At 40.0% G+C, this 15,175-nt stretch overlaps 1 protein-coding gene across 2 annotated transcripts in view; it reads right to left on the bottom strand.

The window, feature by feature from the left end:
- The window catches only part of eps15 (epidermal growth factor receptor pathway substrate 15), a 341,920-nt gene that overhangs the window by 144,872 nt on the left and 181,873 nt on the right, over positions 1–15,175 (bottom strand). For both annotated transcript variants that reach the window (XM_072510904.1, XM_072510905.1), the window contains exon 13: positions 5,659–5,731. In XM_072510904.1, coding sequence (XP_072367005.1) covers positions 5,659–5,731 — 73 coding nt within the window. The remainder of the gene's footprint in view (positions 1–5,658; positions 5,732–15,175) is intronic.

Below are 15,175 nucleotides of genomic sequence, written 5' to 3'. Positions count from 1 at the left end.
TCCAACTGTACGTGTCCCTTTGCGTCTGCCAATTTTAACTGATTTTCATGTTTGTGAGCCATTTTCCGAAGTTCAAACTCTATCTCTTTTTCCCTTTCCTCTCTATTTCTTTCTTTGTTTCTTTCTTCTCTCTCCTTTTCTTTTTCCGCTCTATCTCTAGCTCTTTCTTTTTCTATCATTGCATATTCAAGCCGCTTTAATTCTTTTTCATGTTCAAGTTGCTTTAATTCTTTTGCATGTTCAAATTGCTTAATCTGCCACTGGAGCTTTGCCATATTTAATGAGTCAGAATGTATCACAGGCAAACGTAAATGCGCAGATACTGCGTTAAGTACCTCATCTTTTCGTAATTTGCTAGGCAGTGTTAACTGCAATGCTTTTGCGAAACCTATCAGTCTGTTTTTCTTCTCTGTCCGTAAGGTATCACGTGTTACCATGTCCAACCCCAAAAACTTCTGAGCCTCCGAAAGAGCCATTGTTCACAACACTCTCCCCACTTAAACTAAAATACCACACCGGAAACGCAACAATCCTTCACTGTCTTTAAGTTCACAAAAGCCAATCCAATAGATAAGACTTTTATCCACCTCGAGCCCCCAATTGTTATGGGCGAGGTGTTTTCAGAACTCCAAAATGTATCATGGAGTTCAACCAACCTCTCCCTTTAATGGATTGTTGCTTTTGAAGCACGCGGCTTGTTCCCCAGGTGTGATAGTACAATTATGGACACCTGGTTTTCCTATTAAATAAACATTGGATCTCTTAACACCTCTTACTTCAAAGATAACCCCGAACATATTACAACACTAAATAATCCCTCAAAATGTTCCTTCAAACATCCACAAGGCTTCAAACCTTCAAAACAGTAACACACAAGGTCACAATGAATATATATTTTCTGTTTTATGGCAGAGATATATCAGCTTGGTTGACTTCAGCTCCAGCACCTTGCTTTTTCTTCCTGCAGCTCTCTGGAAACACACTGACACACACAAGCTGCTTTTTTCCTCAAAACTGGCTTTCTCCCTTCAAGCAACTCACAGCAAACCAGAACTTCTCCTGATCAAAGCAAAACAGCCAGGCACTTTTAAACTGCTCTCAGCAAAACTAGCCAGGCACTTTTCCAAACTGAAACTTCAAAATGGCTGAACTGAGCTCAGCTCCACCCACTGTCTGACATCACTGTTCTCTTAAAGGTGCATTGCTTAAACATCCATTTCTTAAAGGTACTCTCACATGACACTATGTGAAAATTGGTTACTGCATTCCCTATGTTATAAAAGTGACCAAACTTATATAGCTAACTTAGTGGATATGAAGTGCTTTGGGATGCAAATGCAGCTCTATTTATCTCTACATTTAGTTGATATGCCAACACTTCGCAGTTCCCAGTGGCGCAGGAAGTTATTTTCTACCTCACCACATGAATGGGGCCACAATGATGACTAGAAGCAGACAGTTGTCAACTATACACTGCATCTCCCTCTTGAAGATTTAAGTAAATAAAATTTAGTTCACATCCATCACACTTCAAAGTTTAGACGCAAGATGCTTTTTTTTTTAAAAGCCACTGACCTGGAGTTTAAAATGTACAAGTAATTTACTAATCTATAATTGATCTCAGCTACAATTACAACAATTACAAGCAGCTGCAAATGCTTGGATTCGTACATGGAATATTTGAGCAATGACTTTAGCAGGTGAACATTGCAATCATGCCTTGAACTCCAAATTGTTCACGAGAAACATTGTGCAACATCCACATGTACGGACAAGAATGTATTTCTCCTTTTCCTCACGTCTCCCTGGACTATGCACCTTCCTGGCTAAGAGCATGGGGTCATCAGTTTTTAATTAAAGCAAAATTCTGCAGAAGTGCTATAAGTACTCAGCTGATCTGGCATCAGCGTAGAGAGAGTTTCAGGTTGAATATGACTTTGTCAGAAATTCTTCAGTGTTCTGAAGAAATGATGTGGACTCGAAACGTTAACTCTGCGTCTCCACAGACGATGCCAGACCTGCTGAGTATTTCCAGCACTTTGTTTTCTATTTTGAAACCAGGCATCGCACAATATGTCAATGTAGGAATAATTTTATTACTATATTATGTGAAAAAATCTGGTTAGAAAATATGTGGTTAGCACTGCTGCCTCAGAGCAACAGGTATCCAGGTTTAATTCCAGCCTTGGATGACTATGTGGAGTTTGCATTTTCTCCCCCCGTCTGCGTGGCTTTCCTCCTGGTGCTACAGTTTCCTCCCACAGTCCAAAGATGTGCAGGTCAGGTGGATTGGCCAGGCTAAATTGCCCTTAGCATCCAAAGATGTGCAGGTTAGGTGGGGGTATGGGGTTCGAGCTGAAGGATGGGCCTAGGTATGATGCTCTTTCAGAGGGTCAGTGCAAACTCAATGGGTCGAATGGCCTCCTTCTACACTGTAGGAATTCTATGGTTCTATCTGGTCTCTTTTTGTAAGTCGCCATTACCATAGATGTTGGCATACAGGTCGACCTTTGATGCCTTAAAAAATGGAAGTGAACTTCTATACCGAATATAAAATGGGAACCACAGGGTAGGTGGTTATTATTTTGAAAGGTGAAATAAATACCAGTAATTCATATCACATTAATGTGGCATGGTTTATTGAATAAATTAATTGCACAATGAAGGCACTTTAAACCCAGTCATATTCATTGTGTTTGCATCTGATGCAAAGAGTTCATCCAATTCATTCCAAGTCACTTTGGCTACAGCATCCCCACTCTGGATCAGATGCGGCACTTTTCGGTTTCAGCATCATCCTCCTACAAATCATTATCTTCTTCATCCACTGAACTGGATATTTCACATTTTTTGAACAATCTGATGATAGTTTGTACACTCATAATTTGATAACGAAACTACAAATCATCAAGCGAGGCAGCGGTCAAATTTCCTCTTTGAAAGTATATTTTCCATCAACCATCCACCTAATCCATTCTGCGCAAATTTGATCCTTAAATGGCTTGCAAGTATAATTGCAACATGGGTGTTATTTCTTTGTCAGCACCTTTCAATCTTATGGGTTATATGGGATCAGAACATGTCCAAAGTACTGAGCTGCATTCTTTATGTAGGACAGTGGAGCATACATTCCACACACTATAAATCCACAAATAAAGGCAAAATACTGCGGATGCTGGAAATCTGAAATAAAACCAGAAACGCTGGAAGAATCCAGCAGGTCTGGTAGCAACAGTTTCTCTCTCCAGGTTAGTGTCACCATGACTTGTCTTCTTATATCCTGTCATTTTCATTAGAATATTTTCAAACCTTTCCACTCCATGGTTTGATTGCTTGGCATATTGAAATCTATGGGCATTTCATCCATGTTGCCGATGTGGCTTATTGGGGTACTCGTATTTATGCTGCTCTCTGATGGTAAATCACTGTAAACTAGTAATTTTTACTTAAGGTCTTTTAATAGTTTTCCTGCTGCAACATTGGACATTTTTGTTCCATAGAGTGGTTACACAAAATGGCTACACTAACTAGCTGTTGCTTGAAATCCTTGTTGATTTGGGTTTTGATTTGGCCCACTGAAAGCACATATAAACACATAGCATTTTTGGTGATGATAAAACCATTCTAATGATTTTTGAGGACCTCTTCTGATACATGCTTTTCAAGATCAGACCAGTGGCTGGTTCCTGTTCTACATAGAACAGTACAGCACAGAACAGGCCCTTCAGCCCTCGATGTTGTGCCTTTAGTCTTTCATATACACTAAAGTTTATGTTTTTGTTTAAAATAATCAAATCTTGGGGAGGGGTGTTCTGATGGTGCATTTGGTCTTGGGCATTTTTCTTCCCAGGGCAGATTCCTTCTTATTACATTGTCACGCTAGATTTTCACAAACACCAAATTCCCTCACTGCAGCAGCTTTTGATGAGTTAATAAATGTCGCAAGCTTTAGCTTGAAACTAGCTTTCGCAGAAACCAACTTAATTTGGTTTGTTGGAAGACTTGTTTTTCTTTGTCGTTCACTACACGGGATCTGCTCCGTGTGGGTGTGTCTTAAATTCCCACCACGGCCATATCGCTGCTTGACCACTTGCACCCAGTTAAAAGGTAAGTAAAACATATATTTGTGGGATGAAAAATTGTGGCTGACTACAAATGCGAGTTATAGCACATTGTGCCTGGAAAACGGTTCAACCTGTATACAGAGTATTTGCAAAAACACGATTTTGGGGTTTGTCTTATATGGCGTGATTCATGTTATAGTCTAAAACTTAGCTACGTACGTGCAAACCACCTTGGCAACTGACTTAACAGAACAGACAGAAGCTCTTTAAGTGACCTAACATTTTTCAAACAGCTATCAAACTTCATAATTATTACTGTTACCTGGTGCTTCCATTACCTACTGCAACCACTGAAGAAATATGTTGCTTCTGAAGCAATGGCAAATGGTACAATTTTCTACAGTTGACCCTCTTCTGCTTTTTAAATAAACACAGTAAGAAACAAGGTACCAAAATCAAATATTATTCCTGCTCATCGGGATAGCAATAATACACAATAACAAAAAGAGGCAGACATTTCAAAGTCAGTGTGCAGCCAAACAAAAATGTAACAAGATAAAGAAAAACACAGAAAAGAGACGGATGGCGAATTAAAAACTATACTCATTTCTGTAGCTATAATGCTACGCTGCAAACCTCAAAATATTAGCATGATGCAAAAAGAAAATGAATAATAATTGCTTACTGATCTCCTAAAATGCTATCACAGGTAGAATGTACCAACTTAGTTGAACTAAATCCCACAACATAATAGGAATACTGAATGTGCAATGATATCATGCCACTGTAATCATGTATGATACTGATTTTATCATGTTGTCTCTATTACTCAGGGAGAGGATTTCAGAGAAAGACGGTAAAGCTAATTATGATCGTTATGAATAATTGCGATGGTTATATCGAAAGCTGACAAAAGAAAAGTGGTCAGTTTATTCAAAACCATCATCTGTCCAGCTAAGCTTGTTCCTCCATGAAGGCCGCCTAGCAACCAGGGCAAATACAACTTGCAATTCGAAGAAGCTGCCACGCAAATTATTTACTGATCAATAGTCACTGCTGCAAACACACTGGGACTGGATTAATGCACAAGAGATCGGATTTGCAGCATTGGGCAATAAACTAAGTATCAACTCTGCGCATCAACATCTTCGGCAAAAATATGCACAGCATAACGTTGAAGTGCAAAAGATCTTTTTACTTCAGACTAATCTCTGTGTGAAGTAAAATGTCATTTGCTTGAACAATTAGAAAATTTGTATGTGCTGAAAATAGTTTCTCTTTGCAGTCGCATATTTTCAAACATTGCTCGACATATTTTTAATTGTCCGTCGATAAAGGTATGGCAAAACTATGGCACGCATATTTTGTTCAACTGTAATACAATTTTGTCATGATGGAAAATAGCGACTGCGTGCCTTCAGTAATATTCTGCATGATGTAGCTGACTGATACTGTAACTAAAATCTTTCACTGTTAATAAAACTGGCAAAATCTCAGCTCTTGAAAAATAGCCAGAAAAATACAGCAAGGACAAGATGACTTTGCAGATGCTGATCCTTTAATTTAAAAATAAACTGCTGCAATTAACACTCACCTGGACCTCACCCGTTCGCTGCTTGATGGCCTCCTCCTTCTCTTTGATTTCCACTTCCACACTGCTTTTCTCCCTGGAAGACCAGCAGATAAGGCAGGTATATTTAAGGACATCGGCAACAACAGGAACAGCCAACCAGCTCCCAAACCCTGACTCGCCCTTCAAATGCATCTTCAGACAGTGAGCTAATGCTGGAAGGTCCTGGTATTGATCTCCGTACACCTTGTTTTAAACTATGAACAAAAAAGCCCAATTGCAGAGAAGAATGAAAATGTCTGCTCTCAGAAGTGGGTTTAGTAAAATACAGAGGCAAAAATCAATGAGACGTTTTCTCACAAAAATGTCACTGTTGCTAGGGAGCTGTCAGCTAATCGAAACAAGAGTTTAGAGGAAGAGGAGGAGCCAAAGATCATCCCACCATTAAATAACATTATTATTCAGTGCTAAAACATTAAATTTTGAACTACCATGACAGACACACTTTTGCTGATGTCAATAAACTAATATATGGTACAATGTGTTTTACAATAAATCTATGTTTTAAAAATAAAAACACAAATGACCTTCAGAATCTGACAAAATTATCCTTTTAATAATGGATTTTAACCACACAAAAAACACTTCATTGAAAGTCCTAAATTGTTATACTGTTAAAAGTATATAACATACATAAATTATTGGCAGTGGCTTTTATGCACTATATATTAATTTCTCCACCTATATCTATAATGTAGGATTTTCACAAACGGGATAATGTTTGCATGATATCATCTAGAAATATGTCCCCAGTGCACAAACATGGCTGACGATTGTTTTTTGACCTTTCAGTTATCATTTCTACCTCTCAACACATTTTTCCATCTTCGACCACCCCTCCATCACCAATAACCTGATGGTTTTGAGACTCACCGTTCGTTGGGTGGAGAGCGGTGCCGTGGAGATTTTAAACAATCTCTTACCACTCGCATCATCTTTGCAGCACATTCTGCTTCATTCTAACTTGGCACTGTGCTTAACATTACAAATATGGGGTTCAAAATCAAATGAAGATACACTGAGTGCCGAGAGTGTATTCCACGACTGCAGACCTGCATGATATAATCGACGAAGGCTGATGTTCTCCAACAGCTGCAAGCCTGCCCTCCCTCACCATATACGCAGACAAGGGCTTCAGATTCCACAGAATCAGTTCAGGTACCAGGAAATAGCAGTCACGTGAAAACTTCCCCAGCTCGAGAGACTCTCCACACTGGATTTAATTAATCATTCATTTCATTCACTATTGACAGGGTGTAGGATGTGGTGATGGGGGGTGAGGGGACAGGAGGGAAAGATTGTGGGGGGTGGTCTCCTTGATGTTCCCACAAGATGCCCGATTGGGCTTTCAGAAGAATTTAAAAGGACAATTCCCTGTGTGCATCCCCACTTAATTACACTACAACTGCTGCTTGCTGAGGAAACTGAATATATAAATAGCAGGAGGCTACTAGGCCTGTGTGCCAGGGGGTGGGGGTGATTTACACTAGCCAAGGAAGCGGCAGCAGAGGGTGACGAAACAAACAGGTCAATTGAGGAGGTTATGATTCAATAAGAATAAATCAACTGTTTAATAAGTGTCGGAAATGAAATGGAAATACAGGTATTAAAGTCTCAGGTCTATTTTTGGCACTATTAAGTCAACGCATTAACAATCATTCAGAATCTCTTTTTAAAAGAGGACCACATGCACATTTTAGTTCTGATTATCTTAAAGCCTCTGGTTCAGAGGCTGCCACAGGGTTTCACAAACCACTTATCTTTACATTCTAGCCTCTGCTGTGCATTCGACAAAGCTCTTAAGAATTTCTTCAGGTCGTAAACATGATCTAAACTTCAATTTATGCTCCATGCATTATTGACCACTAATTAAAAGATTTTCCTGTACAATTCATCAGTCAACTGTCAAATCAAAATGATGAGAGTATTTATTGTGTAGATACTTCACAATTAAAATACAATTTACTAGTGTTTTAATAAAACAACGAGGGCCTACAGAGGTGAGTTAAGGTCGGTTAAGAACAGAATATTTTATTTATTTTTAAAAAGTTAATAATTAATATCACCAAATTAAGTACTTTATGTAGATCATATGTCACAATTTTCAGTAAGAAAACGTTATTCCAATTTACAGGAATTAATCCAACAACAACTTATATAGTACTGTTAACATAATGAAATGTCCGACGTCGCTGTGTAGGAGCATTATAAAACAAAGTATGACACCAGGAGGTATTAGGTTAGATGACCGAAAGCCTGGTCAAAGAGGTGATATGGCTGAAGTAATGTCAATAATCTTCAGCCAAAAGTGCCAAAAGGATGATCCATCTCGGCTTCCTCTGGAGGTCCCCAGAATCCGAGTTGTCAGTCAATTCCGTTCACTCCACGTGATATCAAGAAACAGCTGAAGGTACTGGCTACCACAGCGGACAATATTCTGGCAATTGTACTGAGGTCTTGTGCTCCAGAACTTGCCGCTCTCCTAGCCAAGCTGTTCCAGTACATCTACACATCCAGCTGGCAATGTGGAAAATTGCCACGGTATGTATGAGGTCAGGAGCTGAGAGACCCTGACGGAGTCCAAACTGAGTGTCCGTGAGCAGGTTATTGCTGAGTAAGTGCCGCCAAGCCCAGCCAAGCTGTTCCAGTGCAGCTATAACACTGGCATCTACCTGGCAATGTAGAAAATTGCTCAGTTAAGTCCTATACACAAGACACAGGACAAATACAACCTGTAATGTTCTTGTCGGATGGCCTGATTTATATAAAAAGAACACCTTGTAGCCGAAGCAATAAATGATTTATTAATTTTGTTTTCTTTTTTTATAAATTTAGAGTACCCAATTCATTTTTTCCAATTAAGGGGCAACTTAGCATGGCCAATTCACCTACCTACACATCTTTGGTTTGTGGGGGTGGGAGAATATGCAAACTCCTCACAGACAGTGACCCAGGGCCGGGATCGAACCTGGGACCTCAGTGCCGTGAGGCAGCAGTGCTAACCACTGCACCACCGTGCTGACCCCTAAACGATTTATTGACATTAACTGTGGGTAAACTATATACAAAACAACAAATGAATAACAGTAAGATTAAGCACAAGCAACCTCTCTCCAGCTTCCTCCAATCTGAGGGGTCACCTGACTCGAACATTCACTTATATCCTAGTGAGACTCCTAGTGGTCAGTCAGTGAATTACAACACAGCCATGATATCACTACATCACCTTTCCTTTGAAGGAATAAATGAATATATCATCAGTATATTTACATGTGGTATCATGAGCCTATGAGTCTAACAGTATTAATTTTATTATGCACACGCAGACACAAGAACAGCAACCATAGTATGTAGAAATAGTTCAATCTACAAATTGAGTGGATCAAGTTTTCTTCTGACTCTGGTTGATCTTCTCAAAGTTTGATCTTGCCGCTCAGAACTTGTAGATTCAATGTTGTCCATGACATTCCCATGCTCAGGAATTGCTGAACGATCTGACACTGCAGCTGGCGTTGATTTTGAGGCAGATTCATCATCCATCACTTTGTTGTGAAAGTCTTTTCTGGTTTTCAAGAGTGCGCGATGATTTCTTCTTAAAACCAATCCTCTGTCTGTACATTGTAGAAACAAGGTGTTACTTCTTCAAGTACAATGGCTTTTCTTGACTAATTGCCTGAATCTTCTACTCTCACAATGTCATCACTATTCAGAGGTGGTAAGGTTCTAGACACTCTATTATATAACTGCTTTTGTTTTGCTTTATTGTTTTGCACATCCTGCAGTACCACTGCATTCTCCTCCTTCTTTGCCAAGTATGGAAGTATGGCACGTAACCTTCTATTCATGAGTAACTCTGCTGGCGATCTATCATGTGACAATGGTGACGCTCTGTATCTCAATAATGCGAGATATGGATCAGGTTGGCTGTCCATTGCTTTCTTCAATAATTGCTTAACAATAATGTACACCTTATTCGGCTTTTCCACTGACTTAAGGGTACAACAGACTCAACGCGATGTGATTGAAATCATACGTGACTGCGAAGTGTTGCCACTCTTTACAGCTAAAACAAGAACCGTTGTCACTCATGTTGACTTGCAGAATTGAATTCCACGTCTAGCAAAAATTGACTTGGTATGCAGTAATACACTGCTTGCCGTTCTGCATGACAGTAGTGCTATTTTCAATCCCTAGATGTCCTTTGTGTATTCTCTTTAGTGCTTCTTTGCGAAGAGATTGAGGTATGACGATAGTGTTCAAACGAAGTACCACTCCAATAATGATATTCAGTTCAGGTCTTATATTGTAGAACTCCATACATTGATCTCTGGGTCAGTGTGAGTTAATGTTCCTCATCACCTCTTGAAGAGTTTGATCCTTCCTCGTCTCTTCTTGGATCTCACGTTGTTTTGTATATGATACTGGTAATAGTGTGGAAATAAGATTGACATGCAGATCTCCATCTTCAGCAATTTCACGACTAATACTTTGTAGCAGCGCTCTCGATGCTGCATCTGTTAAGAACAAATATTTGCCTGGCGTGTAGATGAGATTGAAGTCATAGCGTTGTAACTTCATCATCAACCTCTGACTGCACGGAGACATCTGTTTGAGATTTCTTTTGATGATGTTAACCAAAGGACAATGATCTGTCTCAACTGTGAAAGTTGGAAGTTCATAGACGTAGTCGTTGAATTTCTCCAAGCCTACAACTAAACCCAGGCATTCTTTTTTGATTTGAGCGTACCTCTGCTCTGTTGTCATCATGGATCGTAATGCATACGTGACTGGTTTCCAAACGTCATGCTATTGTTGCAGACAAACTGCTCCCAGACCATCTTTGGACATGTCTGTTGACACTTTAATCTGCTTAGATGGATAACAAAATGTGAGAACTGGCGTGGTGGTTCGTGAAGTCTTGAGCTTCTTCCACTCTTGCTCATGTTACTCAGTCCAAGTGAAACCCGTTGTCTTCTGCAGGAGATCACATAGATGTGTTGTTTTTGCTGACAGGTTTGAAGTGAATTTCCCTATCAACTTGAACATACCCATCACTCTTAAGATGGCTTTCTTGTTGTGTGGGTTTGGCATGTTGAGAATTGCTTGGGTTTTGTCCTGGTCAGGTTCAATGACATGCGATGAGAGCTTGTCACCTCGGAATGTGACCTCAGTTACTCCAAATTGGCACTTTTGCTTGTTGAGTTTCAGCTCATTTCTCCTGACGCTCATTAGAACTTTAACCAACCTCGTATTGTGCTCTGCTCTGGTTGAGCCCCAAACAATGATATCATCCACGTACACACGTACATCTTCGATGCCTTTGATTATACAAATATATAACACAAAAAAAGAGTGGCTAAGGTAAATATTGGTCCTTTTGTGGATCAAAAGGAGATTTAATAATGGGAGATGAGAAAATGGCTGAGGAACTGTACAGGTTTTTTGGGTGTCTTCACAGTGGAAGACACAAATAACATGCCAGTGACTGATGGAAATGGGGCTATGACAGGTGAGGACCTTGAGACGATTGTTATCACTAAGGAGGTAGTGATGGGCAAGCTAATGGGGCTAAAGGTAGACAAGTCTCCTGGCTGTGATGGAATGTATCCCAGGGTACTAAAAGAGATGGCTAGGGAAATTGCAAATGCACTCGTGATAATTTACCAAATTTCACTAGACTCTGGGGTGGTCCCGGCGGATTGGAAAATAGTAAATGTGACACCACTGTTTAAAAAAGGAGGTAGGCAGAAAGCAGGTAATTATAGGCCAGTGAGCGTAACTTCGGTAGGAGGGAAGATGCTGGAATCTATCATCAAGGAATAAATAGCGAGGCATCTGGATGGAAATTGTCCCATTGGACAGATGCAGCATTGGTTCATAAATGGCAGGTTGTGCCTAACTAATTTAGTGGAATTTTCTGAGGACATTACCAGTGCGGTAGACAATGGGGAGCCAATGGATGTGGTATATCTGGATTTCCAGAAAGCTTTTGACAAGATGCCACACAAAAGGTTGCTGCATAAGGTAAGGATGCATGGCGTTAAGAGTAAAGTAGTAGCATGGATAGAGGATTGGTTAATTAAGAGAAAGCAAAGAGTGGGGATTAATGGGTGTTTCTCTGGTTGGTAATCAGTAGCTAGTGGTGTCCCTCAGGGCCCACAATTGGGCCCACAATTGTTCACAATTTATACAGATGATTTGGAGTTGGGGACCAAGTTAATGTGTCCAAGTTTGCAGACAACACTAAGATGAGTGGTAAAGCAAAAAATGCAGAGGATACTGGAAGAGGGATTTAGATAGTTTAAGTGAATGGGCCAGGGTCTGGCAGATGGAATACAATGTTGACAAATGTGAGGTTATCCATTGTGGTAGGAATAACAACAAAAGGGATTATTATCTAAATGATAAAATATTAAAACATGCTGCTGTGCAGAGGGACCAGGGTGTCTGTGGAAGGGAATTTAATGAGTTACCAATTTAGAAGCATGCTGGGAATATTGACTATATTTTAACACTGCTTTTGAGCGAAAATAAGTAGGTCAAGTAATGTAAACTAAATACTGCTTCGTATTTTGTACTCGGCCTTATGATAATAAGTTGTTCTTCCGAAGGACAACAAAATGCGTACTCGAATTGTTTTTAAACCAAGGGCAAAACATTCATATTTCCTCTTGCGTATGTTCCCAAGCTTTATCTCTTCAAAGCTGTTTATTCCACACTATAAATATAATGGTTTTCGGCTCACCCCCGGGAGAGGGGAGGTTTGTTGTATGTGTCATTCGGGCTGGCATTTGAGAAGACATGGCTTTTTATAGAGAGATAAGATAGATATAAACTTTCGGCTGGGATCTTTCTGTGCTAAGTCGCCGTGAGCCTATGATGGTTCAAATCAGGGTGCGGTTGTGGGGCACCCCCGGGCGAGGCGAGGTTCGTTGTATGTGTCATTTGGGCTGGCATTTGAGAAGACATGGCTTTCTATAGAGAGATGATATATATAAACACTCAAAATTGAATGTACACTTGGATGTACAATGTAAATAGGTTGTGTTATGTTCCCCCCCCCCCCCCCGCCGGTCCCACTTGACCCTGTGGCCACCCCCCTTCTCCTTTGTTATCTCCTCTGACCCCCCTGCTCTGGGAGTGTCATCTTATACTCGAAGGAGCCAATCACGTAGTAGGGGTCACAGTGTGTTTTCACAATCACGTTTTTATTTTCTGCTTTTATTTTGTCAGTGTTTTATTTGAATAAATACTTGTGTCAAAAAATAAATAAAATAATGGTTTTCGGCTGTATAACTCAGTGCGGTGCCCTGGCTTTGCAGCTAGAGCACTCTCTGCAAATATATTGGTGTAAATAAATTTCCTCAAATCGAACCTCGAGGAATTTGTCTCTATTATGATTTCCACGGCAAATTGGCGTAGTCGTGGCTGTTTCCCTAATTTAACGGGAAGTGAACCCCGAAACGAATCTCAACAGGACTCTCAGCTGAAAGAGAGAAAGCCATAGCGCGACCCCAGCTGAAAGAGGGGTCTGCGGCTCGGCAACCTTAATTACTGGCCAGTGACTCATGCTAGAAGTGATCTTAATTAATAAATTAATGATAGTTGCGTGGGAAGAAAAAGGTGCCTTAGAGACTAAAATTTAATAAAAAGACTTCAAGGTTCGTGAAAGGATAAACACCGGTGTGCGCTCCCTGTAGTATTTGTAAATGATTTCCGCGGTTGTTGTTATTGTTATATATATGTTCTAAAGTATTTTTCAGAAGGAACGATGAGCAAAGAACTCGACGCCCCCTCACAGTTCGTCCCAAAGCCTCGGTAAAGATATCCGGACGAGAAAGAAGGTGAACTTCTTAGACAGATAAAGGAGTCAAAATAATTAAGAAAATGAAAAGAAACAATCGTAAAGCAACAGAATGAGGTAGGAAAACCTATATGTCCCGCATAGGACTCTAATGAAGCTGACCCCCTCTCGGAAAAAAAAACAGGGGAGTAAAAGTAAATAGAAGATTAAGGTAAAAGCGTAACAGATGAGTTCCTGTAGAGAAAGGGAATTCAGATTTTCTGTAGCCGTGATACAAGGCTAATGGTTAACTGTGATATTTGTGAGCCTTGAGAATCTGTGTGTTATGTCTAACCAATTAATTTTAGTCAAAGCATGAAGTGGGTTGTATTTTTTATCGTCTGTTTTTGTGAGTCAGAGATTATAACTTAAGTGATTTTTGTTGAGATTTCTCTGATGAACGGAAGCACTGGAAATTACGATCAGTTTAAAAGAAAGAAAGTGCCTTTACGAATAAAAGTAATTGAATATGAATAAGTTTTTAGATTACGTGAAAAAACATAAATGGTATCATGCCAAGTTCTCCGCCCCTTAGATTCTGCAGGAAACATTAACCATTTCAGCAGACAGTTGATCTTTTCTGAATTGACAAAGAAAAAAATATACGTCTCTAAGAATAGCTGATGCCTATAAAATCAATCATTGGAAATTTACTTAAATGTGTGCTATTTATAGCCCCCTCCCAGGGGATGTTTTGCTGCTTCTAAAATACTCTTATGGTGCATCTTGGCTTTGAAGGATGGGATCCCACCCGGCATAAATGGGGGCTGGGTTCCCAATCATGATAATCATTTGAATGAAGGAAATTAGTCCCTCGAACACTGGTTAGCAAATAGAGGGAAAGAGGCTTTCATGTAAGGGATCAAGAAGCATTTAACCCCCAGGAAGGATGTACCCCATCTAGCGACACCTGACCCTATTAGGCAGAGAAACTCTGCAAATTAGGAGCGGTAATACATTGCATTGATAATGGAATGTTTGTAGAACTGTCTCAAATACGAGCTCACCAGCTGAAAAATGTAATAACTTCTGAGCCTGTGCCCGATCGCTCTGTGTCTGTGTTCTGTGCTGGCAGCTGAACTTTAACCCTTACAGTACCACTGTTTTTTTTTTAAAAAATTTAAACTGCAGGAAGTCTTACAAAAGATGAATGATCCTTGGGCACAGCTATTAAAATACCTATAGAGTCCAGATGAGAGAATATAGTGACCCATTGCACGGCTTGGTATACACGCAAGGATGAGCATGCATACAATTTATAAACGCAAAGTCACTTAGGACAGCAGACATCATTGCATGTCACTCCTTTTTATTTTTCGGTGTTATGGGATTAGGAATGTCAGTACAGTTGACCCATAGTCAGAGGGACCTTTTTAGGATGAGATTAACTTCAGAACCCCATTTAACATTGGCCGTAAGACATCCCGCTAAGGCAAAGCAAATAGGAGAAGTGATCAAAGAGGCCAAAGGAAAAAAGTAATACATGGGATTTATACTGAAATGGACGGACGAAATTGCCTGATAGAATTTTATGGCAAACAGGAGGGCAAAGTGACCTGGAAAGAGGAGCAATGGCCCGCTACACTGGAAAGACAACAACCACCCCAAAAGAGCCATCATTTACTCCCTTCAATCCTG

Source organism: Scyliorhinus torazame, chromosome 7 (assembly GCF_047496885.1).
Source record: "Scyliorhinus torazame isolate Kashiwa2021f chromosome 7, sScyTor2.1, whole genome shotgun sequence".
NCBI classification, from domain to species: Eukaryota; Metazoa; Chordata; class Chondrichthyes; order Carcharhiniformes; family Scyliorhinidae; genus Scyliorhinus; species Scyliorhinus torazame.
The sequence above is the reverse complement of the archived record's forward strand: the minus strand, read 5'-3'. Positions and strand labels throughout refer to the sequence as shown.